Source organism: Geotrypetes seraphini, chromosome 4 (assembly GCF_902459505.1).
Source record: "Geotrypetes seraphini chromosome 4, aGeoSer1.1, whole genome shotgun sequence".
In the NCBI taxonomy this organism is placed as follows: Eukaryota; Metazoa; Chordata; class Amphibia; order Gymnophiona; family Dermophiidae; genus Geotrypetes; species Geotrypetes seraphini.
In genome coordinates, this window is record NC_047087.1 from 195632954 (window position 1) to 195660721 (window position 27768).

At 43.0% G+C, this 27768-nt stretch overlaps 1 protein-coding gene across 2 annotated transcripts in view; it reads right to left on the reverse strand.

Annotated features, from left to right (window-relative positions):
- The window catches only part of TBATA (thymus, brain and testes associated), a 227924-nt gene that overhangs the window by 80969 nt on the left and 119187 nt on the right, over window positions 1-27768 (reverse strand). For both annotated transcript variants that reach the window (XM_033943293.1, XM_033943294.1), the window contains exons 6-7: window positions 5488-5652; window positions 1422-1503 (exon numbers count right to left, since the gene is read on the reverse strand). In XM_033943293.1, the coding sequence (XP_033799184.1) occupies window positions 1422-1503; window positions 5488-5652 (247 nt within the window). The remainder of the gene's footprint in view (window positions 1-1421; window positions 1504-5487; window positions 5653-27768) is intronic.

Sequence of the window (27768 nt, forward strand, 5' to 3'; positions counted from 1 at the left end):
CATCATTTACCTCGATTTTCAAAAGGCTTTCGACAAGGTGCCACATGAAAGGCTGCTTAGGAAGCTGTGGAACCACGGGGTGGGAGGGGATGTGCACAGATGGATCAAGCACTGGTTGTCGGGTAGACTGCAGAGGGTCGGAGTGAAGGGCCAATATTCTGACTGGCGGGGAGTCACAAGCGGTGTGCCACATGGATCGGTGCTGGGGCCATTACTCTTCAACATATTTATCAATGACCTGGAAAAGGAGGCAAAGTGCGAGGTTATAAAATTTGCAGACGATACCAAACTGTGCGGCAGAGTTAGGTCCAGAGAGGAGTGTGAGGACCTGCAAAGGGACCTGGACAAGCTGGAAGACTGGGCAAACAAATGGCAAATGCGCTTTAACGTGGAAAAATGCAAGGTCATGCATATAGGGAAAAAGAACCCGTTGTTCAACTACAAATTGGGGGGGGGCATTGTTGGGAGACAGCAGACTTGAGAGAGACTTGGGTGTGCTGGTGGATGTATCACTGAAGCCATCTGCACAGTGCGCAGCAGCCTTGAAAAAAGCCAACAGGATGCTGGGCATCATAAAGAGGGGCATAACAACCAGGACGCGGGAAGTCATCATGCCATTGTATTGAGCGATGGTGCGTTCACATCTGGAATACTGAGTTCAGTATTGGTCGCCGCACCTCAAGAAGGACATGGCGGTACTTGAGAGAGTCCAAAGGAGAGCAACAAAACTGGTAAAAGGGCTGGAACACTGCCCATACGCCGAGAGGTTGGATAGGCTGGGGCTCTTCTCTCTGGAAAAATGGAGGCTCAGGGGTGATATGATAGAGACCTTCAAGATCATGAGGGGCATAGAGAGGGTGGATAGGGACAGATTCTTCAGACTGAAGGGGACAACAAGTACGAGGGGGCATTCGGAGAAACTGAAGGGAGATAGGTTCAAAACAAATGCAAGGAAGTTTTTTTTCACCCAAAGGGTCGTGGACACTTGGAATGCGCTACCGGAGGAAGTGATCAGGCAGAGTATGGTACAGGGATTCAAACAGGGATTGGACAGATTCCTGAGGGATAAAGGGATCGTGGGATACTGAGGGAGGAGCTGGGATGTAACACAAGTATAGAAAGCTAACCAGGTAATAAGTATAGAAACCCAACCAGGTCGTGCATGTGCAAGACCGGAGGGTTAGGACTTCGATGGGAAGATAGGACTTCAATAAGAAACCAAGGTGGCAAGGGAGCCCCTTCTGGTGATTCAGACAGGTCGTGACCTGTTTGGGCCGCCGCGGGAGCGGACTGCCGGGCAGGATGGACCTATGGTCTGACCCGGCGGAGGCACTGCTTATGTTCTTATGTTCTTTAAGCTCTAACAAAGACTACGTTATATATTTGTCCCCTCCCTGTTCTCTGTCCCAGGTGTTCTTTACCCCTTTGTCTGGCCAACAGCAGCCATTTTTGGACTGCTGACAGAGAGTCCGTTTGTAGAATCTGGCACAGGAGTTCCAAAACCTATTGGCAGAAACACAAGAATAGACAGTATCAGGGTAACTGGGTCAGTGTGACATTGGCTGCTCTTCACATACATTGCACAAACATAAGAGAAATCGAGAGGCTGCAAACACTGACCACATAAGAATGCCCACTCATCCTCATTACACATATGAATATGCTTTCATATACCACTGTATGCTTGTATCCATGCCAGATATACAGTCGCTGGATAACGGTTTGAGTAAATCAATACCCAATGCCTATTCATTGCTTAATTTACCATTGCTAATATAACTTTTACCTGAGATGCAGTGAAGGAACACTGTATTAGCACTCATATAAAGCAGTATATAACACTGGGGAAAAGAAGAAAGTTAACCTAGGGAAAGATATGCTAATAAGTTTCTCCCATTATTAGCTAAGAAAAAATACTTAATACTTCTGGTCCAAAGTCTACTATTCTGGTAATTGGAAAGTGCAGTGATTTGCCCCATGACTATATCCTCAATCCCCAGTAATTTAGCAGCTTTCTAGGGTTGACACAAGTCAATCAGGATATCCTACAAAGACCCATTTGTGTTTCAGCAGGTGAAATATGCAATGACACAGTATTTGTGATATCAACCCAATAAATTCATTAGATCTTTCAAATGCCTATGTTGTTCATCTCACTCCCAGGGTCAAAACAGCTTTAAGGAGGCACCAGCTTAGTCCTAGCCCTCCCATTTGACAGCAGCACCTGCAAAGTTGCCCCAGTTTCTAACTCCTGGTAGAACACTCCAGGGCGAGCCTAGGAAGGTAATACATTCTCAAAGTAAATTTGGAAGCCTTTTTGATGTCTCCTTAAATAACCACCTTCAGTCCTACACACAAGACAGATAGGCCTAGATTCACTAAACTTACCGATTTGGATCGTTGTTGGGAAACTCTTGGCCGAGGTCTGCCGAGCAACTGATTCACAACAGATTTTATATGCAAATAATCTGATCGGACGTTCGCCCTACAGCGATCCCAAGACATGGGGGAAGCCACTGCTTGCTCTGTATTGGTAGCATGGAATAATGTTACACCTTGGGTTTTGGTCAGGTACTAGTGACCTGGATTGGCCATCATGAGAATGGGCTACTGGGCTTGATAGACCATTGGTCTGACCCAGTAAGGCTATTTGTATGCTCTTCTGAAACGTATGTACAGAGTATCCTTGTTGGTTATTGATGCAATTTACGCATGCGCTTGCTCTTCGCCTTTTATCACATAGTGGGTGGGGTTTATTCCCGCATGTCATTAGTGGGCATCGAATGCGCCACCCACAAAGCAAAAGCGAGCTCATAAGAAAGGGGAAGAGGTGGCTGCAGTTTACTTTTGCTTGCCCTACGAGTTGGACATTTTTAAAAAGGAATGATTTGTGACTGATGCAGTGAAGCCAGATTATCAAACAGAACATGCTTTAAACCCATAGGTTAAAATCACAGGCTCGCAATGCGCTTTTTACAGAATATATAAAAAGGGAATTCTTATGTAAAGTTAATTTACAGTTTTATTTTTAATTTTGATGGTTGTTTTATATGGGGTTGTAACTTAGATACTGATATTTCAAGGCAGAACAGGGCAGGAGAGTCGGCATGGATAGTAAGCAACTGGTCCTCATCAGTCGCTTCTTTTCAGATCGGCAAACCCAATCGGTGTTTCTTCTGATTAATGAATCGATTACTTCCTACTTTTGCATGTCATTTGCCCTCATTTGCATAGGCAGATCGGATTGGGTAGGAGATTGATCAGGCAGATTAGTGAATTGGGTCAGAGTCGGGGAACGATCGTAAAACCAGTAAAACTTTTCCGGCATGAGCAACATGTCCACATCGGTGCTGGCTTGACCTTTGATGTCACTTCATAGACATGTGTCCCGGAAATAACGTCTGAGAGAGCGCCAATGCCGACGTGGGTAGCAACCTCATGGTGGGGAAGTAAAAAATGTACGGGGAAGTCAAGTGGCGCATAGCAAGGAGAGGAGCAGGGGAGCGGAGAGGAGAAGGGGGCCACGTCCTTAGGAAGACTGCGCCCGGGGTGGACTGCTCCCTCCGCACCTCCTTGCTACGCCACTGATTACTTTGTATTACCAGTGGCAGCATCTTTCCTTCATTCTCTGAGCCTGCATGGTACTTGTGGAAGTGTATGTGCCTCACTACCCCAGTGATCGCTTACCCAAAGTCCTCCAAGATGTCCATGTGCCACCTCCTCCCTTCAATAATTTAGCACAGCCACACTTGCTCTTGGCTCAGGCTGATGAAGCAAGGCTCACACTGACAACCTGACTGGCTGGGGAGCCTCCAGGACCAGATTTGGAAATCACTACTGTAAGGGCCCAATATTCAAAGTTTATAGTTTAGTTTATTGGCTTATATCCCCTTTTATACAAAGAAGGTTCTAGAAAGTACTTACATAATATTATCACATCAGATAAAATATAAACAAATCAAACAAACAAAACATATCGGTGCCCAGCGCTAACACTTATAAAACTTCAGTTCCCATTTTTTCATCTTATAAAACAAATATTTTTTCAGTAATTTCTTACAATTGTGCAAATTTCTCTGCTCCTGGTTGTATAGAGGAATCTCATTCCATGCCTGCGGGCCTCTATAAGAAAACAAACTTGCCCTCAACATCTGCAAAGTGATTTAATTAGGCAGAAACTTACACGCAGGAATTTAGGCTTGGTTTTCCTTGGCTTTAATGGGCACACCTAAAAGTTATGGCATGCACTGGCATTAAGTGTTATTCTATAAAGTGCACATACTTTTAATAGAATCACGTTATGCGTCAGTCTGATTTGCATCAATTTTTTTAGGCATCCTATAAGGAATCAGGCCCTTGGTGTGCAAAGTTGCTCATGCAATTTATAGAGTAAAGAAAATTGTGCACACAACTTCATTCCAAAGTGCGCAACCTCAAGAAGGGTACAGACATGGGAGGTGGGTTTTGGGCTTGCCATGCAGTCAGGTGCGCTGGTTATTGAAAACTATCATCTACATGCCTGACTCTTTACAGTTAGGTGTAACCATTTACATCGGTGATCTCAAACTCGAGGTCAGGAGGCCAGATGCGGCCCGTCAGGTACTATTTTGAGGTCCTCGGTTTCTTGATCATATGTCTCTTTAGTTATAAATTACAATATTATTATTAAAACTTAGCCAAAAGGAAAGATTTATAAACTAGTTTTACCTCATACGGAATTGTCATTTCTTTAATAAGACATTAACTATTTTTTTCTGAGGCCAAGTACCTACAAATCCAAAATGTGGCCCTGCAAAGGAGTTGGGTTTGAGACCACTGATTTACACCAACCTTTGTGCTGGTGTAAACGCTCACACCTAAATTTAGGCAGGTAGATGTGGATGTATACTAGTATTCTATAACAGCAATTCAATGAGGAACTGCTTTTATATAGTTTTGACGCTCAGTAAGCATCATCCCACCTACATTTTGGTGCCTTTTCGTGAATTTACACCTTAATACCAGGGCAATACATGGGCAGATCTGGGAAGGAGCCGCCAGTTATGCAGATCTTGGTCATATTCAGTATAAGTGCTTGCATAGCTAAGCGGGCAGATAAGGTCAGTTCTATCTTTGCCCATTTAGCTATGCAGGTGCCAGCTCCGATAATTATCATCCGGCACCCACATAAATTCTGGGTTGGTGACAGACATGAATATTCAAAGCTAGTGCCCACACATGACCTGGCACTGAATATTCAAACTAAATTCTGCCAGTAGCTTTGAACAACTTAAAAAAATGATTGCTGCAGACTGAATATTGGCCACTCTTTGTATATCTGACATATCAGAGGGTGATGGACTTGCCCAAGGTCACAGGCACAGTCAGTGGGAGAAGTGGGATCTGAATCCTAAATTTCACTGGTTTGCAGCTTCTGTGAAGCTTGCAGCACTGATGTTTTCAGTCGGCAGCAGAGCACAGAGAGCTTCTCGTTCTCTTGTCACCTACCACAAGTTCCTGGTCTTGGAAGAGCAGATTGGTGTTTATGCCTTTATTCCTGGCATTGTTTCGGTGTGTCTTACGGGAAGCATGACGGGTTAGCGCACGAGTAGGCGGTGGAATGATGCGCCCAGTCTCTGCTGAGTATCGAGTTGTTCTGCGGGGTTCCTCCACCTGTAAAAATGAGACAGGAAAATGCATGTAACAATGGCATAAGAAAACTGCTGGGTTTTGGAAAGTCTGTCTGGAAACTTGGACAGTTCTCTAAAAAGAGGACATGTCCAGGTTTTCCCAGATGTCTGGTAACCCTAGGTACACCCTATGGTGCTCTCCCTTTTGTGAGTTTTCACAGTAATGGGAAACCTATGCAGGAGGAAGGGCCTGTCAGAGCATGAAGACAGGCAGATTCTAGGCTGAATTTTCATACTGAGCTCACTGCTTGTGCTGCAAGACCAGAAACATGGGAGAACAAAGAGATGAAGAGGTGATGAGAGCCAAGGTAGGGTTACCATACATTTGGGAAAACCCGGACATGTCCTCTTTTTAGAAGACTGTCCGTGTGTCCGGACTTTTTTTTTTCAAATGGGAGAGTCTGTCCGGGTTTAGCCAGCTCTCCTAACTCCCCCACTTACCTCCTCCACGGTTGCTGCAATTTTGAATCTTCAGGCAGCCGGCAATGACAATGAGGGGAGCCTGCTGCCATTGGCCTGCTCTGGAAGCTGCCTCTCTGCAGGCCCCACCTATACAAGAACAGGAAGTCACTATAGAGAAGCGGCTTCCGGGACAGGTTGATGGCAACAGGCTCCCCTAATTGCCACTGCTGGCTGCCCAAAGATTTTAAATTGCAGCGGCTGGGGAGGAGGTAGGTGGGGGAGTCTGGAGCTGGAGAGAAAGGTTGTGAGATGAAGCAGCATCTCAGGTCAGAGGAGGGAGAGCTGAAAAATCAACATTGGGAGGGGAGGGGATGGGAGAGGATTGGAGAAACAGCATGAAGGAAGGGCAGGGGAACAGGAGAAGCATTATGGAAAGGAGAGTGCTGGAGAAAAGAGTACGGAGAAGGGTAGTGCTGGATAGGAGAGGAGAGACAAACAGCAGGAGAGGAGGTTGGAAGGAGAGAAAGAAGGAAGGAAAAAAGAAAGAAGCTCCCACAGGAGAGGAAGTAGAAGGAGAGAGAGGTGGGGAGGGGGGAAGCACCCATAGGGAGGAGGATTAGAAGGAGGGAGAGAGAGAAGCACTAAAAAGGTATAGAGGATGGAAAGAGGAGATACTGGGTGAGGTGTGGGCATGGCTGTAGTTAGAGTGTGAGTGGGGGTCATGTGTCCTCTTTTCTGTCTTCACAAATATGGTAATTTTAAGCCAAGGGCAAGATCTAGGCAATAACAATCATGGGAGGTATATAATAGGAGATTTTCCTGCCCCACCCCACCATACTTAGGGTATCTAAAATATAAATCCAGCACTGAGTAGGGCACTGCTTGGCACAAATTATACCAGTCTCTCAATCCTTCCCCAGGAACAACAGAATGTATAGCACTTTCCTAGGTCCCTGTTCTCAAAATACTCTTTAAAAAAAATAAAACTCTTTTCTCCCAACTCTGCTCCTCACTCTACCTCAGGGAGGAGGGAACAAATGATTACTCATAGGCATGGGAGAAGGAGATGCCTCTTCTCTGTTTTGCATGAAACTCCTTAGGAAGAACAGAATGCCTAGTTAGGAAGCCGTGTATTAATTCACCTGTTCCATGCTGACTGACTTCTTAAGCACAAGTTCTTTATTATAGTAGCTCATCCCCACAACTCTTGCTCTTTTTCATTTATCCTGAATCCAGTGAATGTGCAGATATATTTTGTGTTATAATACAATTGGGAACAATTTTTAGACTAAGAAATGAGCCTGCTGTCTCATCAGTATTTTGAACCCTCTCAAAATGTGGGCTGGTGGGAAATAGGGCTCCACAGTGGAGGAGTAGCCTAATGGTTAGTGCAGTGGGTGGAGAACCAGATGTACCAGGTTCAATAAACACTGCAGCACCCTGTGACCCTGGGGAAGTCATTTAACCCTCCACTGCCCAAGGTACAAAACTTAGAGGCCCTTTTAATAAGCTACAGTAAGCACTAACATGTGCTTACTGCAACTAAAAATGCCTGCCTTACTGCGGGGTGTGCTCACTCTTTCTAGTAATCTTGAGATCAGTACACACTATCCCAGACATGGGCAACTCCAGTCCTCGAGGTCCGGAATCCAATTGGGTTTTCAGGATTTCCCCAATGAATATGCATTGAAAGCAGTGCATGCAAATAGATCTCATGCATATTCATTGGGGAAATCCTGAAAACCCGATTGGATTCTGGACCTCGAGGACAGGAGTTGCCCATGTCTGCACTATCCACACTACAAAATATAATTTACTTTTAGCACATGGTGGATCTGGGAGCGGAGAGTAGACATGATCTGCTCTAATTGGTTAGTGCAGCTACATTCCATGCATTAATCAATTAGTATGTGGTTAGCAGGGGTGTAAGAGTCCCTCCTCGAGGGCCGCAATCTAGTCAGGTTTTCAGGATTTCCCCAAAGAATATGCATGAGATCTATTAGCATACAATGAAAGCAGTGCATGTAAATAAATCTCATGCATATTCATTGGGGAAATCCTGTATAGGACACCTGCATTAGGCATCAGTAGACACCCTAAACGAGGACGCCTAGCGATGCCTAACTTTGGAATCTGGACTCAACTTTTTTTAAAATTGACTTAATTGGCGTGATAATTGACCGAGCTAGTTTTTAGCCCATCAAAAAAAAAAAAATTAAAATCCTTGTATGATATGTTGCACTTAAAGTGTTCATGAAGGTAAATCAAGTATGTATTTATAAGATCATATATATTTTTCTGATACACTTGTTGTAATATGAAAAAATGAATAAAGAAATTATTTAAAAAAAATTAAAATAATCAATTAAGGGTTTGGTGCCAAACTCTTAGGATGCCTAATGACGCCTAAGTGGAGGCACCCTCCAACACCTAACGATGCCTAACATAAGTAGAGGTGGTTAGGGATGGAGAATAGGCATGGTTGACTTAGGCATCATTAGGTGTTTGTTGGGCGCCAGTAAATTAGGCAAAGTAAAACTTGGCTTAATATATCAGCATCTGCCTCTAGGATGCCTAAGCACACCTAGGTGCTGCTAGGCAGAATTCTAAAAGTGGCGCCTAGTAGTTAATTGATAACCACACCGAGCAGCACCTATATTGTAGGTATGCTTAAGTGCTTTTTATAGAATTTGGCCCTTACTGCCTACAAAATAGGTGACAGTAGAGGTTCACGCACTAATGGCCACACACCAATTGAAAAATTAGCATGTGGCTTACGTTGGCAGCACTGTACAAACAACTCGGTAAGGTTTCATAACCTTGCTGTATCAGTGTCTCATAGCTGTGTTCATGTTGACGAGTGGCGGTGTTTTGCTGAGTAGCGTTCATTATTATTGTTGCGTATTTTTGTATGCCATCGCAAAAATGTCGGAGTTTGAATTAGAGCAATGAATAAACATTACATTTCTTGTTAAACTTGGCAAGAGTGGACATGAAATCAGGGACATGTTAGGCCAAGTTTATGGGGATAACGCCATGAAGAAAATGGCAGTGAACAAATGGATTAAACATTTTTCTGAGGGAGAGAAAGCATCACTGATGAAAAAAGGTCAGGGTGGTCAGTAACGAGTAGAATCAGTGGCGTACCAAGGGAGGGGCGATCCGCCCCGGGTGCACTCCCAAAGGGGGTGCACAGCCGGCCACCCTCCCTATTCTGACGCTGCTGCCTTTCCTTAACCAGCAGCAGCGGCAGTAAACAGGGGTGTCCACGGATGTTCACTGGCGTTACTCAGCTTCTGGCCGGCTCCCCTGCTGAAAGACGCAGGCGTCCACTCCACGCGATCCAAGGCTGCATCGGAAGCATTCTCTCTGATGTCACGACGTCAGAGAAAAGACTTCTGATGCAGCTGTGGATCGGTGAGGTGTAGACACCCGCGGCTTTCAGCAGGGGAACTGGCAAGACATGCTGGGAAGGGGGGGAGGGTAGAAATGTTGGGAAGGGAAGGGGGGAGGGTAGAAATACTGGGCAGGGAAGGGGGAGGGTAGAAATGCTGCACAGGGAAGGGGAGAAATGCTGCACAGGCAAGGGGGAAAGAAATGGTACTGCTAAACAGCAAGGGAGGGAGAGAAATGCTGCTGCTGCACAGAGAAGGGGGAGAAATTCTGCTGCTACTGCACAGGGAAGGTGGGAGAGAAATGCTGCTGCTGCAGCACCCAATTGGGGAGAGAGAGGGAAGGAGGGACAAGGAAGACAAGGGAGAGGAACCAGAGTTGCCAAGTCCATAGGAGAGAGGGAAAAGAAAAAAAGGAAAGGAGATACCAGACCATGGAGGGGGAGGAAGAGATGCCATGGCATGAGGGAAGGGAAGGAGATAGAGATACCACACCATGGTGTAGAGTAGGAAGGAAGGAAGGAAGGAAGGAAGGAAATGAGAAGAGAAAGAGAGAGATGCCAAAGCATAGGGGAGGGGGTGGAGACAGAAAAATGGAGAGGAGGTGAAGCTGAAATGAATCAGGTGCAAAGGAGAGAAGGGACCCCAGATATACAGTTTATTGAAGGAACATAGGAAGAGGGAATATGCCATATGGAAGAGAGAGAGAGTGTGGGCAGTATATGGAAGGGGTAGAGAGAGAGTGCAGAAGCTGGGTGGAAGGGGTAAAGAGAGGGCAGATGTTGCATGGAAGGGAGAAAGGACAAACACTGTATAGAGAGAAGAGAGCAAAGAGAAGATGATTAAAGCAGAAATGACAAAAGGTAGAAAGATTTTTTTTGTTGTTTTACTTAGAATCAAGTAGTATTGTAACTGTATTGATAAAAGTTTATAAATAGGAAATGGAAATAAGGCAATTTTTTAGACTAAACCCCTTTCCTCAGGACAGGATACCATTTGAAGAAAGATTTGGCCTCTGAAAGCTAATTGAAAAATGGATTAGTCCAATAAAATGGTATTTTCTTATTTCTCATTATTTGTTTTATTTTTATTTGTTAATTTGTAAAGTGGTGATTGTTATGTATCAGTTTTTTCAAATTTACATCTACTGTCTTTATATTTTGCACAGTATTAGGGGATATGTGTCACTGTTTTTGTGGTGTTGTGGTGTTGCATTGTATGCAGAGTCTGGTTTCTTGGCGGTTCAGTTTAACTTTTGTCTACATATTTCTATTTTTAGTTTGTGATTATTCCATATTGGGTGATGGTGTATCTCTGTTCTGTGTGTATGAAAAGGACATAGTTTTCAGTTGGCATTGACTACAGGATCAATTGACTGTGCGGGATCTGGCTTGTTTAGTTTTACTGAAGGACCTTGACATGACCTTGAGTTTTTCCTTGATCTGAAGACTGCTTTGTGTTTTACTTATCAGACTTCTCTCATTTCATTCTGCCTGAGTTAAAAGCTATGTGCAGTAACCGCATCCTGCGTAAGCTGAAAAACATGACCATATATGTACTTTGCCCTCCTGGACATGTAATAATGAAACTGCAAGGGTTAGAAAGGTAGAAATGTTCCACATAGGACAGTAGAAACAGAACCCCTCGAACCCCTTGACCCACTAGTAAATGCAGGCTTGTAAGAGATGTAAGGAAAACAGCAAATAGAAACCTTTAGTTAGCATGCAGCTATCTAGTCAGGAGATGTTTAAGAGTCACTGAACATCCTGTTTCTCGGCACTTCGGAAGCTGCCATATTGGTGCTCTGAAGTCTATTCTGCATATGCTGAATAAAGCCTGTTCCTTTCTTCACGTCTCTGAGTTTTTGTGGCTGACCAAAAGTGGCCTTTCATTTGGCGGCCAAATAGGGACTTGAAGGTCTTTTGACCACCGGCTACTTGATTGGTCAGTTGTGTCAGGTCTGAGAACTGACCTGTCTGCCAAGCCGGCTATCTCCTCTTGAGATTGGTAGTATTCGAGACTTGGACCGGCTCAACTGATTACTCTGGTCCCGGTTGAAAGCAGGACCTGGTATTTGTCTGTTATTTGTCTGGTTCTGGGTGGCCACCGAATTGGTAAGTTCAGAAATTGATCACTTCTGCCTTGTTTCTTCTCCCTGTCTTAGTAAACTATTTGATCAATTGTTGAAGTAGTAGGGAGGGATTCTCAGACCTGTTATTCTCTGATTGAAAAACTGAGTTGAAGTTACTGTGTATTTGTCTGTGAGAGAGTGTTTGAGATGTCCGTGTGGACGAAGCGAGTGTGGACCTGTTAGTACTGCGTTTCCCTAGTCTGGAGACGGGCAGGGCCAGGAATACATGGAAGCATTTTTGTCCTCCATTGCACGATGGGGGGAAGTCAGTCTACTTATGGGGATCCTTTGGATACAATGTTAGTTAATTTTAAGAAGGGATTTGGCTCCGATTATGGGACCACACTTAAGAAATCAACCCTCATTCATCTGTGTCAGTTAGAATGGCCGACATTCGATGTGGGATGGCCCCCTCTGGTTCTCTGGACGAGGCCATAAACTGTCCGGTCTTTATTGTAATAAACCACCCCAAGACTGGCCATCCTGACCAATTTCCTTATATAGATAGTTGGTTAGACCAAGTTCGTACTAAGCCTTTTTGGCTTTTCCCTCCTGTACCCAAGAAACTCCGAGCCCCGATCCTCCAAACGTCCCCTTTATTACACTGATTCCTCAAAACCAACCAGGTCTCGACCTGACAGGACAGGATCCCGCAAGGACTTGGAGTGGGATCAGTGTGCCTATTGCAAGGAGATTAGTCACTGGAAGAACGAATGTCCAAGCAGACCCTGTACCCGCCAGACTAAAGCTAAGGACCAACCTACTATTGGTCTAGCATCCTTCCATTCTGACTCTGAAACTGAATACTGAGACAAACCGGCTCACAGTGAGTATCAGGGGCTTTCCGGATTGTTCCCGACTTCCTCACTTGGTTCCCACGAGCCCTTGGTCAATGTCTGTATAGGGGACCACTCCGTCTCTATGCTCATTGATACTGGTTCCCAGCATTCTGTTCTGACCCGTCTGCTCAGCAAGCGTTCTTCCAAATCTGTCTCCATTATTGGTGCAACTGGCTCTTCTGATTCTGTTCCTATCCTTAAACCCATCTCGGTCCGCCTTGGTGGCCAATCTGTGCCACATCCTTTCATATACATGCCCTCCTGCCCTGTCCCCCCTGCTCAGTCAGGACCTGCTCCAGCGCTTGGGAGCTACTATAAGTCTCTCTTCTGGCGGTCTAACTATGGACCTCCCCTCCGCAAACCTCACCTTCCCATCTGACCGTTCATCTGCACCCTCCCCAAGCCTTCTCTGTTCCTTATTATTGGAACCCAAAGCCGATAAATCCCTTCCTTCTGTACCTGATTTTCTTGAGGACCTTGATCCGACTGGGCTCAGTCTGGGTCCCTGGACTAGCATGCAACATCTCACCCTTTATCATTACCCTCAAGACTTCTGCTAACCCGGTCTCTATCAAGCAGTACCGTAAACCTCAGTCTGCCCTCCAGGGAATACATGTCCACCTGTCTCGGTTACTAGCCTGTGGATTTTTGGTTCCTTGTAAATCACCCTGAAACACCCCTTCCTCCCAGTCCTAAAACCTGGAGACTCACCTGATTACCGCCCTGTCCAGGATTTACGTGCTGTCAACCGTCTTGCAGAGGACATTCATTTTTGCATTCCAATGGGAAAATCCTTCCACTGGTCAAACCTCACAGGTTACCTGGACTCGTCTTCCTCAAGGTTTTAAAAATAGCCCCACCCTGTTCAGCACTGCCCTTGCTTCGGACCTTGCCAATTTTGCCCCTTTATCTAACTCTCGAGTCTTGCAGTATGTTGATGATCTCTTCCTCTGTTCTCTCTCTGTTTTTGCCTGCCAGGAAGACATTAAGGCCCTGATTCTGCAAAGTGCGTTCCGATTTTAGGCAGCTGTAGGCGTCCTACAGCTGTCTAATCAGCCAATCGGGATGCACGTTTTTTTTAAAAATGCTCCCCAGGCAGGCCGCCTATATTGAAGGTGCCTCCGGGAGCCTAGGGAGGCCCGCAAGACGCCTAAGCTCGCCTAAGGGCCTTAGGCAAACCTAGGCGGCCCTACGCGTCTCCCTAGTAGAGGAAGAGACACTTAAAACGTAGGCCAGCAAAATGCTGGTCTACATTGTAAGAAGACGCGGAAATGAGACGGGCCCGCCCCTTCCTGGCCCATCCCTGCTAAATCTAAGGCCTGATTGGCCCAGGCTCTAGAAGCCTGGACCAATCAGGCCTTAGGCATAGCGGGTCCGCCCATCCCCACTAATCCTAAGGCCTGATTGGCCCAGGTGCCTAGAGCCTGGGCCAATCAGGCCTTAGATTTAGCGGGGATGGGCCGGGAAGGGGCAGGCCCATCTCATTTCCATGAGGCTGGCCTGTCGGCTGGACGGCAGCAAGACCCATCCAGCCAACCAACATTTAAAGGTTAGTTGGAGGAGGGAGGTTAGTTGGGGGGGTCCGGGGGTCCAGAGGGGGTCCGGCTTTCCGGCAGGAGGAGTTGAGCATCCTCCTGCCGGTGATGGGACAGGCGGCCGCTATACATATCCCTTGCCGCGATAAGTGTAGCGGCTGTGTCTAATCTAACCCGATTCTCTAACCAGTGTCTGTAACATGGACGCCGGTTACAGAATCGGGGTTTAGTGTAGGCCCAATTCTGTATAGGACACCTCTCCCGGGCTTCCTATACAGAATCAGGGCCTAAATCTCTCCATCAGTTTCTCTTCCACTGTGTGTCCCTCCAGAAGGCTCAGTTGTGCCTTCCCCATGTCACTTTCCTTGGCTTTCACATCTCCCAAGGGACACAGTCCCTTCCCCACACTTGGATCCAGGCTGTAGTCTCCCTGTCCCTGACAACTGCAAAGCCCTGCGCACCTTCCTAGGTATTGCCTGGTATTGTCACATCTGGATCTCCGATTTCTCTACCATTGCCCGTCCCATGTATAATTCCACTAAGGGCGTGGACTCAGCCTCTTTTGTCTGGACCCAACTCCAAGATCGGGCTTTCCGCTGTCTACAAAAACTTCTGACCCAAGCTCCTGCCCTTGGTCTTCCTGACCCCTCCAAACCCTTCCAACTTTATGTTCATGAAAAATCTGGCATTGCAGCCAGGGTCTTTACCCAGTTCCTCAGCTCCTGGCGCAGGCCCATCGCCTACCTCTCCCGACAATTGGACCCAGTTGCTGCTGGGTGGCCTCCTTGTCTTCGTGCCATTGTCACTGTCTCAGGCCTCTTGCAGCATGCTAACAAACTAACTTTCGGACAACGTGTTGATCTCTTTGTCCCACACTGTGTGACCTCCCTTCTTGAACATAAAGGCTCCCTGTGGCTCATGAATGAACGTGTCTCCCTTGTTGTCTCCTCTCTCCTTGACCCCTCTACTCTCCTCCCTGTATCTACTCAGCCAGTTACACATGACTGCTTTGACACAGTTGATTCTGTTTATTCTTCCCATCCTGATCTCACTGACATCCCATTCCAGGACCCGGACCTTAGTCTTTTTACAGACGGTAGCTCATCGGTCACCCCTTCTGGTACACACATTGCTGGCTACACAGTAGTTTCAGACACTTCTCTTATACTCATGGGCCCCTTGCCCTCTGGTACATCCGCCCAAGAAGCTGAACTGTATGCCCTCACTTGTGCTCTGCGCCATTCTTCCTCTCAGTCCTGCAACATATACACAGACTCCAAATATGCTTTCCTTACCTTGCATGCTCATGGAGCTATTTGGAAGCACAGAAGTTTCATTACCGCTTCTGGTCGCCTGATTCATCATGCCCCCCTTATCCTTGACCTCCTCGAGGCCGTTAAATTGCCCTCCCATGTTGCGGTCATGTCACTGATCTTGTCACCTGCGGCAAAGTTCTCCGAGCTGCCAGCCTCTGCCCTCCGCCTTTGGCCCCTCTATACACCATCATTCCTTTTCTGGATTCCCTTACACACCAATACACTTCTCAGGAACAGTCTTGGGCCTGTTCTGTCTCGGGCCAGTCTGTCCTGATAGGGGGATGGATACAAATATGCGCCAGTCCAAGCGCCAATCCAGACCTACAGACTGATACTTCAAATGCAAACACTACGGGTACCCTCATATTTATTCCTCAACACCTGGCCCTCACGATTGTCGGGAGATGCCACGACCTGGCGCACTGGAGAACCCACTAACTAATCTGCCCTGGCCTGTCCTGCTGCCTTCTGCTCTTTACCACATCAGATGTATTCTGTCAAAACCCACTAGACGGTCGCCATTTGAACTCATGTTTGGCCGCCCACCGCGAACCCCGACCCAAGTTCCTTTGCTACTCTTGGATCGGACCTCCTCCAGAGCCAGGTCCAATTTATAGCTACGGACCTTCACCATGGGTATGTCCCTGAAGATATGGTATGGTTGAAAACTTGGAAGTCAGATCCTTAAGAAGGATATGGCGATACTCGAGAAGGTCCAGAGAAGAGCAACAAAAATGATAAAAGGGCATGGAAAACCTTTCATATGCTGAGAGGCTGGAGAACCTGGGGCTCTTTTCCCTGGAAAAGCGAAGACTTAGAGGGGATATGATAGAAACTTACAAGATCCTGAAGGGTATAGAGAAGATAGAGAGGGACAAATTTTTCAGGCTGGCGGGGGCAACAAAAACTAGAGGGCACTCAAAAAAATTGAAGGGAGATAGATTCAGAACAAATGCTAGGAAGTTCTTCTTCACTCAGAGGGTGGTGGACAACTGGAATGCGCTTCCAGAGAAGGTAGTAGAGCAGAGTACGATTTTGGGTTTCAAAATGGGATTGGACGAGTTCCTGAAGGATAAGGGGATTGAGGGGTATAAGTAGAGGGTTACTATATAGTACAAAATGCTTTGGAGTAATAGATCACTCACAGGTCATTGACCTGGGGGGCCGCCGCGAGAGCGGACTGCTGGGCATGATGGACCTATGGTCTGACTCGGCAGAGGTGATGCTTATGTTCTTATGTTCTCTGAAACCTAGGTGAATAGGTCCTTTTACTGTCCTAATTTTTCTGTTACAGCTTTCAAGGTGTCCGGACACGAAACTTGGTTCCACTACTGCACGGATTTTCAGCTGAAGCTTTCTAAGACCTTAAAAAAAAATGTTCTAAATATTTACCACCGTGCTTAGCAGGTGTTCTGAATATAACTTTTTGCAAGTGTTTGCTATAACTGACAGCCTGTGGTTTATCACAGCTAGTGCCTGTAGCAGGTACCTTGGGTATAACTGTTTGATTTCTAGGTTGTGTCTGAAAGAAAAATGAGTTTCTTGTGCCAGCTTTGCAGGCACCTCTTGTCCTATATATCTGACTTCTGGGGGGGGGGGGGGGGTTGTTTTGGTTTTTTTATCTTTATTCATTTTTACATCTTACAACAAGTGTATCAATAAATAACAATTGAAATTGAATACATCACTTGAATCTCTATCATATTCAACATTAAATCATTAAAAATTTAACCCCCCTCCCAGGGCCGGATTTAGATAAAAAGAGGTCCTAGGCTATTCCACTTATGAGGCCCTTTCACCTCCCATTTTTAAGTTTGTAAATTACATGAGAGATAATAAAATACATCATTACTGTGATATATATCAATATGTTAAATGAAACATGTTGTTATTGGTACTAACCTTTATAAAAAATGTGACACGGATCTTGAGGCCCTAGGCTGAAGCCTAGTTAGCCTAGTTAGCCTATAGGAAAATCTGGCCCTGCCCCCTCCTTCCCATCCCCACCATAACCTATGTAATCACATATATCATATACAATTTTCTTTCCTATTGATCTAAACATTTAATAAAATTCTAAAATCCCTCTCTCCCACCCCCTCATTTACATTGTACTTATAATGGAAAATGATATCTATTCATTACAGTAGTTTGTCAATGGCCCCCAAATCTCTTTACATTTTTTTATAATTCCCTTTTTGTATGGCTATAGTTCTTTCCATTTTATAAATGTGACATAACAAATTCCACCAAAAACTGTAATTGAGTCTGCTCAAATTCTTCCAATTATTTCTAATATGTTGTATGGCAACTCCTGTCATAATCAATAAAAGCATATTATTGTTTGATGAAATTTGGCTCTTTGTTCTCATTGACGTACCAAATAGAATCGTGTCATACGATAATGCCACAGGATTTTCCAATAAACAATTTATTTGAGTCCAAATTGATTTCCAAAAGGTCAAGATAAAGGGACAATAATATAACAAATGATCTAGTGTCCTAATCTCAAAATTACAATGCCAGCATCTATTAGACTTAGAGCTGTTTAACTTCTGTAATCTAACTGGGGTCCAAAAAGCTCTATGTAAAAGAAAAAAACAAGTTTGTCTCATCCCATCCTCCAAGACCAAATTCGTGGCTACTGAGATGCAGAAATTTGCTGTTTAATCTCAATGCTCCAAATATCCCTAAGTCCATTTTTAGGCTTTTTATTAACAAATCCGTTTATCAAGTTATACCACTGTGCAGCCTGGTGTCCCAGAAAGTCTACCTGAAAGCATAAAAATTCCAAACTATATTGCGTATTAAGATTTTTCCATTCAGGGAACCCTGCCTGAATGGCCTGCTTCAGTTGCAACTATCTAAAGCTTTGTGATTTATTAAGACCATTTTATGTTGCAGCTGTGAAAAATCAAGCAGTTTACCATTTGAAATAATATCACCTAAAATCCGTATATCTGCAATCATCCAATGCTTCCAGATGACCTTAAAACCGCCAATTTGAATCTTGGAGTTTAACCATATAGTTTGATTTTTCGATTTATGTATTGGAACAGGTGTTAAATTACTGACATATCTTAAGGTTTTCCATGTATCCATTAATATTCTGTTTTCTTTATACAATGTAAGCATTTTGATGCTGAGAACATGACATAAACGTAAAGGGAACATGAGCCGCCATTCCAACCACAACCAGTCTGGCGTGTTGTCAATGGGCTCTGGGAGGACCTAATACATACCCTGGCGCAAAATATAAGCTTGATGATACCTATAAAAATTGGGAAAATTTACCCCACCCTCTGTAATTGGTTTTTGTAAAGATACTAGAGCGATTCTAGGAATTTTACCCAGACAAATAAATTTTGTAATAATATGATTTAATTTTTTATAAAAGGACCCCTGAAAGAACATTGGTATCATTCCCATTTGATAGCAAACTACAGGCAGAATCATCATTTTGATAATTTGAACTCTCCCCCACCAAGAAAGATGTAAAGGATTCCATTGCTCACACATTTCTGTTACCTTCTGTAGTAAAATTTTTTCATTCTCTTTCATTGTGTCTTCCATTATATTTTTAATCCTAATACCTAAATATTTTATTCCTTCCTCCTTCCATAGAAAGGGGAATGGATCAAACAAGCCTTTTGTACAATGTACAGTGGTGCCTCACACAACGAACTTAATCCGTTCCAGGAGCAAGTTTGTTATGTGAAACGTTCGTGTGTTATTAGATGAATGTCTTTTAGCAACAAATCCAGTTTGATGCATATCAATAATAAAAGGGAGAGCCCTAGCCATGCGTATAGCTAAGGTCTTAGCCAAGAGTTTCCATCCACATTGATTAAAGAGATAGGCCTGTAGTTTGAAACCAAAGTGGGATCTCTATTTGGCTTTGGCAAAACTATAGTTAAAGATTCTGCCATAGTACCTGTAATGCAACCCTTAGTTAGTTGGGTATAAATTTAATAAATATGGTAGCAGGATAATTTGAAATGATTTATAAAATTCTACCGTAAAACCATCACCACCTGGAGCGGATCCAACTCTAAGAGATTTCAACGCTGTTTGCAATTCCTTTAATGATATAGGCTCTTCTAAACTTTTTTTTATATGATCAGGAACTTTCGGTCCATTAATTAACTTCAAAAATTCTAATCCATCCTTTTTCCTATCTTCATAAGGCTCAAAAGAATATATCTCTATAAAATTTTAAGAATTGATTTAATATATTCCTAATTTGAGAATGTGTATATCCTTTCTCATCCTTAATTGCAATAATTTTTGTTCTTCTTTTCTTTGCTTTGAAATAATTTGCTAATAATCTTCCAGCCTTATTTGAATTTCCATAATACAAAGTCTGCTGTGAAAACAAATCTTTCCTTACCAATTTTGAAGATATTTCATTATATTTGCCTTTTGCTTTTAACAGAGCCTGAAGAATACTTTGCTCCCATTTATTAATCAATTTAGACTCCAAATTCTTAATTTCTTTTTCCAAATTAGCAAATTGTTTTTTAAGTTGTTTTCTAATATGTGCAGAATATGAAATAATATTGCCTCTCATAGTAGCTTTAAAGGCATCCCAAAGTATTTCCATGGAAATTTCTTCTGAGGCATTAATTTGAAAGAATTCATCCATCTTTAAATGAAATTCTTCAAGAAAATTTGAATCTGCAATCAATGTATTATCGAATCTCCAAACAGATCTACTATTATCTTGTTCAGCAAATTTAAATTCGATCCACACCCCACCATGATCAGATAAAATAATCGGATCTATGGAGGCTTGTGTCATCTGTTGTACTAATTGATTTGAGACAAAAATATAATCTATTCTTGAAAAGGATTCATGAACTTGTGAGCAAAAAGAAAATTCCTGATCATTAAAATGAAGTATCCGCCATATATTTTTCAAATCACAAGAGTGCACTAAATTATCTAATCCTAATGATTTCATAATTTTGCTTGTTTTTTTATCCATTAGTGGATCCATGACAGCATTAAAATCTCCAGCCACTACTAAATTAGAAGCAGCCAGTGGGAGAATCAGTTTTTGTAACTTTTTAAAAAATTCAATTTGGTTCGAATTAGGGGCATACACATTGAATAATGCCAGGGTATTATTTCCCATGCTCATATCCACATGTAACCATCTTCCTAAGGGATCTGAATCAATCAACTGAAAATCAGCTGTATATTTCCTATTTATTAATATAGCTACCCCTGCTTTTTTCCCGAATGCAGGTGCGAAAATACACTGTTTAACCCAGCCCCTTTCCAGTTTTTTTTTTACTCTATCGCTGATAAATATGTCTCCTGTATATAATATATATCGGCATTCTGTTGTTTTAAAAAGGCATAGCTTTTGGTTATTGCCGGCGTGATAGTATGGAAGTTTAAAACTATGATTCCCCAGCCCTGACAAAGCTAAGCGAAACGCGTTGGCATGGGGGAATACTTAATCTAATGCTGGGACAGCACTGGTGAACCAGTAGATCACAGAATGCAGATACGCAAACTAAGCTAAGTGATCAAAATATACGATATATAAACAGTAGTTTATTAATAATTTAAATGATACAATACACAACAAAAAGATTATAAAAAGTATATAAAAAATATACAAGAATATGAGAACATTAGCAGGGATTAATGACGAATGAGACCGTATGAGCACTCTATACTCTGAGGTCAATATCTGAACTCCCGTTGCTACGTTCTCTTGGAGACATAAATGCTTTCTTAGCATACCCACTACATTTATGTATATATTGATGTTTAATATTGAATGAAGACACTTTAGACTCGAATTAGTTTTAAAAAGGCAAGCATTTTTTTTTCTTTTTATATGGTGATTGAGGCCATTAACATTCAAAGAGAAAATTTTAATCTCCATTATAAATTCTAATTTCCATATACATGATCCAACACAAAAATTTAGGTTTATTTCGAATAGTATGAACAGACACCATTTCCCATACTTTAAAACTTTGAACACTAAAATTACCCCTCCCAATCCTCCCAATTCTACCCTTTCTCCCACCCTCCCTTCCCCAGTTGATTATTAAAAGTGAAAACTTGGTAATATACATATTAGACCAAGCAACGAAATATCCCTGACAGACTATCATTACAGGCTCCTTTTATCAAGGTACGGTAGGTAGTTAACGTGTGGAATACCGTGCGTTCAACCGCCTGCCACGCTAGTCGCTAACACCTCCATTGACGAGGCGTTAGTTTTTAGGCTTGCCGCGGGGGTTAGCACGTGATGAAATGTCCGACACGCTAATCCCCATAGTGCGCCTTGATAAAAGGAGCCCTAATATATTAAGTCACTTAAAACTTTTATAAAATTTCATCACCTATCTTATCTTTTTCCAAAACTCATTTAATATCTGTCTATTCAATGAATCAGTATGTAACCTGAGTAAACATTTAAAATATTATCATAGATTGATTAATCTATATTAGAATATTAAATTATATTTTGAATCTCTAACCAGTTAAATAATACATTTTTTGTAATATACTTACTCTGACTTAGTATAAGTTTACACAATTTCCATAACCCAAATCATAACGTCAATCTCTTGATCAATTTATAAATAATTTAATTATAATAAATATTTTCGATAAATCAATATATTCTATCATTAAAAATCTAATGGGAGCCCTTAAATGAAATATAAGCACATTAAAATCATTCAATAAAGATTCCATATACTCCAATTAATATATGTAAACATAAATAAATATATAATAAACTATCATTTTGGTAAGTGCCTTCAGGATTTCATTTACAATTTATGCAACTTTTATACCTTCCTCACTTCAAATTCTCATTCAAAATATTTGTATTTAGCTAAACTACAAAATAAATCAACATTAGTATTATACTTTGACTGAAAGAGAATTTAATATTAGCAATCACCATATGGGGTAGTGGCAATATACTCCATAACAAGCCTCTTTCCTCTTATAATATTGTGCCACAGCTCAAAAAACAACCTGCTGATATCAACTTCCTTACCAATACATATTACTTTTCTATTTGATTATCTGCTATCTTTCAATAACTCAGGATCTATATAGATGCAGGAAACCTTGAACTGCTATACTTCTATCTCTTATTGCAGATAGACTAAACTGTAGTCAAATCTATTTCTTTAAAAACTATGAGTTTTCAAGTCCTTTCATAAAGATCTGTTACTGAATTAATAGTTAGACGAATCAGGCAACATATAATCCATCAGAATCAGGTATACAAACATTCGAAATGGAGAAACACATTTTCTTAGAAATGCATGTTTTCAAGTTTTCAGACTTATTTCAAATTCAACACCAGTCAAACAATCCTCATAAGAAATAACATAAATTCTTAACAATTCTCAGAAGGTTTAGAATGTCCCATAGGTTCTAATGATAATAATCACCGGACCCAATCGTCATAGGATCAGTAATTTATGTATTGTTTATATATTGTTTATATTATAAACAATATTATAATAATCGGGCATAGGAAGTTCCATTGAGCAGGTGCTGAAGGGGTGGTTCAGGCAAAGTGAAGGAGGTCCCAGGCAACGGTGGAGGTATTAAAGAGATGAACACTTGAGATGCCCGACCTCGACATTGAAGGGACCCCATATTCGCTTAAGGCAGTGGGATGCAGTGATGGAAGTCCGTAACACCCAGCGTGGAGGTCGTGAAACTGACGTGAAAGAGAGGTTCTGTGAAGGTAGGTCAAACATATCCAGCTGCTTTGCCTCCCATGGCCACTGTTCTCCCAAACTGGTCCCTCCACAGACAAAACAGTTGCTCACATTAAGAGGCTGGCCTATAGTTTCAGCAAACTGTATAAACAGATTTCTAGTGATTACATGAATATCAATATCTACTTTCATATTTTCATAAAACTGGGAAAACATCACAGAGTGGTGAACAGGGGCATGGGGGCGGGACACAATACATATACATGGGGGCGGGACATATACAACAGTACCATAGGACAGTACAATAGGACCAGGTCTACAGCGGTCAAAATGGCAGTTAGGGAGGCAAAACTTCGAGTGGAAGAAATTCTGGCAAAAAACATTAAAAAGGGGGACAAATCCTTCTTCAGGTATATTAGTGACAGAAAAAGGAACACAGGCGGGATAGTACGCCTTAGAAGACCGGACGGAAGTTACGTGGAAGCAGATTCCGATAAACTGAACTACTGAATGAATACTTCTGCTCAGTCTTCACCTGTTAGGCACCGGGACACGGTCCGCAGTTGAAGGCAACACAAAGCACAGAAGACCCGTTTCAGAATTTTGAGTTCACACCAGGTGAAGTTTACAGTGAACTGGCAAGACTCAAGGTGAACAAAGCCATGGGACCAGACAATTTGTACCCAAAAGTGCTCAGAGAATTGAGCGATACGGGCGATATTGGCTCTGTGGCCTGTTTGCTAAAACTGACTGCCTGCTAACTGGACTGGTACATGTGTACTTGGAATGATCCATCCCAGCTTCTTCCTGCTACCGCTGGCCGACGGCGAACACCTGGGAGCCCCGTGTTCAACACTAGGGGTCGCCAAAAGCACTCTCCAACCCCATACAGATCGGAAAATGGGGTAACGACTGGCCTGCTGAACGGATCATTGTTGTTGCTTATGGACCTGCTACATGGGCCGAAGATGGCTCCTGGGGTTATCGGACCCCAATCTACATGCTCAACCACATAATTCGCTTGCAGGCTGTTCTTGAACTTATTACCAATGAGACTGCTCATGTCTATCATTGGCAAGGCCAATGCTAAAATGCGCACTGCCATCTATCAGAACCGCCTAGCCCTGGACTACTTGCTGGCTGCTGAAGGTGGCGTCTGTGGCAAGTTCAACCTCTCCAATTACTGCCTTGAACTTGATGACGATGGAAAAGTTATCGAGGAAGTTGTGGACCGCCTCACCAAACTGGCTCATGTTCCTTTCCAAACCTGGCGTGGCCTCACTGCTGACTGGCTCTCTTGCACCTGCGGCTCATGGTTACCTTCTGGCTCTGCTCTGAAGATCATCTTATTGATTGCCACCCTGTTCTCTCTCTTGCTTTGCTGTCTGCCCTGTCTGATCCCTGTGATTATGAAGTTGCTGCACCGTACGGTTGATGCTGCTGTCCATCGGTCTACTGCTGCTTTGGCTCTGCCCTATCCAAATACCAACCAGTCCCTACCACAGACCCCGACCCCTCTCCTCCTTCTTGAACTTTGTCAGGCTTGACTGTTACTTCGGTCGGCTAGTCTGAAAGGGGAAAATGAAGGACCTTGACATGACCTTGAGTTTTTCCTTAACCTGAAGACTGCTTTGTGTTTTACTTATCAGACTTCTCTCATTTCATTCTGCCTGAGTTAAAAGCTATGTGCAGTAACTGCATCCTGTGTAAGCTGAAAAACATGACCATATATGTACTTTGTCCTCCTGGACATGTAATAACGAAACTGCAAGGGTTAGAAAGGTAGAAATGCTCCACATAGGACAGTAGAAACAGAACCCCCTCGAACCCCTTAACCCAATAGTAAATGCAGGCTTGTAAGAGATGTAAGGAAACAGCAAATAGAAACCTTTATTAGCATGCAGCTATCTAGTCAAGAAATGTTTAAGAGTCACTGAACATCCTTTTTCTCGGAACTTCGGAAGCTGCCATATTGGTGCTCTGAGGTCTATTCTGCATATGCTGAATAAAGCTTGTTCTTTTCTTCACGTCTCTGAGTTTTTGTGGCTGACCAAAAGTGACCTTTCATTACAATGCATGTGTTGGTGTTCTAGTGCTCACTGCAGTGTTTAAGATGCTGCCTTTTCCTAGGTACACTCTTGTTGTGCGATATGTGGATTGTTATTAAAAATCATATTTTTGTTACAGATGGGGGTGTGTGTCAAAAAATGATGGGCCCCGGGTGTCACATATGCTAGGTATACCACTGAGTAGAACTGCCAAAAACATTGCAAAAATTCATTGAATTGTGCATCAAAATTGTCAGCTGACTGTGAAAAGAATAGCAGACCATCGATAGAGAAACAGGAAAATCTTAACTGAAAATCTTGGCATGAAAAAGATGTGTGCAAAAATGGCCCTGAAGGATCTTACTGATGAACAAAAGCAAAGAAGAGTTGAAGTCTGCCAAGACTTTTTGGAGAGGCAAGATGATGTTTTGTACCGTGTTATCACTGGTGATAAAACATGGGTTTACCAATACAACCCTGAAACAAAACATCAAAGTGCACAATCGAAGTCAGCCAATTCTCCACGACCAAAAATGTTCCGCCAGTCCAAATCAAGAGTCAAAATGACGTTGCTAACCTTTTTTGATATCAGAGGGATTGTTCATTATGAATTTGTACCAACTAGACAAACAGTTAACCAAATTTACTATTTGGAAGTGCTAAAAAGGCTGCATGAAAAAGACAAAAACGACTTGAACTTTTTGCCAACAACGCATGTCTCTTGCATCACGACAATGCACCAGCTCACATGGCACTGTCTGTGAGGGAGTTTTTAGCCATAAAACAAATGACTGAATTGGAATACCCTCCTGATCTAGCCCCCAATGACTTTTTTCTTTACCTGAAGATAATAGAAACATTGAAAGGAAGACATTTTAATGACATTCAGGACATCAAGAATAATATGACAATAGCTCTGATGGGCATTCCAGAAAAAGAATTCCAAAATTTATTTGAAGGGTGGACTAGGCACTGGTATCAGTGCATAGCTTCCCAAGGTGAATACTTTGAAGGTGACTGTAGTGATATTCAGCAATGAGGTATGTAGCACTTTTTCTAGGATAAGTTTGCAAACTTAATTGTCAGACATCGTACATCCGATCATAGGAGAAGAGGCATGGGAGTGGCTTCCCAAGAGTGCCTGGATCATGGGTGCAAGAAGTGGATGGATATGCAGTCCCCACACTACATAGGGATTGAGGTAATGGCCAGGTGGTACTATCAGAGTCCACCATTGAGGAGTCAGTGGATATTGCCGAGTCGATTTCACTCCCCGACACCAACTTAGAAGTGGGTCGGGACACCTGCTCAACTTTGGCCAGCCCTCTTCTCAAGCCTTTAGGCCACACAGCCACTTTTGTATCATGGGAAGGTTGTTCTGGTCCCCCCTTGGTGAGCCAGTCGAAGCATTCGGGCAATGGTGTGATCACTGTAGTACTTACCTCATACCATTTACTGAGGGGGTGGGGGGGACTTTCTCTGCTCCAACAGGCCTCCTGCAACTGAAGGGACCCCTGAAGGCAAACTGACATGGGAACTCAAGGCAGCCATTTTTTCAGTGAGACTGTCTCAACACAACCTGCTGGACCACCAGTGATTAAAATAGGCCTGGTTGGGTTGTGGGGGAGTCTTATGCTGCTTCTTTAAGGAACAGAGGGAGGGGGCCCATGGTGATTTTACAGCAGAGAGAGAGAGAGGGGACCTGAATTGATTCTACAGCAGGGAAGGAGGGATTCTACAGTCGGCTGACAGCCAGGACAGGACCCAACATGTCACCTCAGGAGAGGGAGGGATCGCTCCCATCCCAGCCTGAGTTCAAGACTACAATGGGAGCTCACAGCATCCATTTTGATGATGGGTCTGCACAGGGCAGGAGCATAGGAAGATCGCTCCTGCCCCGCCTCATCGCTAGACCACCAGGTAAAGTCTGGGGAGGTTCGGGCAGCCTGCAAAAAGAAAAAAAAATTGCTGAATCCGGAGGGAAAGCTGTAATTCCTTTGGGAACTTTCTCTTTCACAACATAAACTCTACCCTTTTTTTGCCCACAGTTAGGCAGCGGGAATGTATTGTCAAGAATCCTATTTCTAATTGCCCACAATGGCTCTTGAAGTCCAAAAGGTTTCCAAAGCTATACTACAGGGGCTCCTAACAGCAGAGTCCCTTTCTATAACACAGGGCGAGAGGATGTTTGAATTCTAGCATGAGAACATTTGATCTAAATAGCATAGTTAACATAATTAGTATTCCTGTTTTTGGTTTTATGATTTATTTTGAAGTATTTATTAAATATAAAATTAAAAATCAGCATATTTTCTTCCCTCTTTTGCTTTGAATTAATTTTGGTGGTTTTTATGTTAATATATAGATACAATTACCTATAACTTAATCATTTTATATTATTATGAGCAGTGGAATAAGTTAACCCACTAAAAACACAATTAATTGAAAGGCATCAAGGTGGTTGGAGGAAATAATAACTTTATATCAGGCTATCTGAGTTCAGTCCTCACAGGCAACACACAGGTCAGCTTTTCAGGATAGCCCTAATGAATATGCATAAGAGAGATCTGCATATATACAGTGGAACTAGTGGGCATGGAAATCTTTCTCATATGTATTCATTAGGGCTATTCTGAAAAACTGGCCTCTTTGCAGCCCTTAAAGACTGAACTTGGACAAGCCTGTGGAAGGTTAAAAATTTGTGTAAAAAAGAGGACAGGA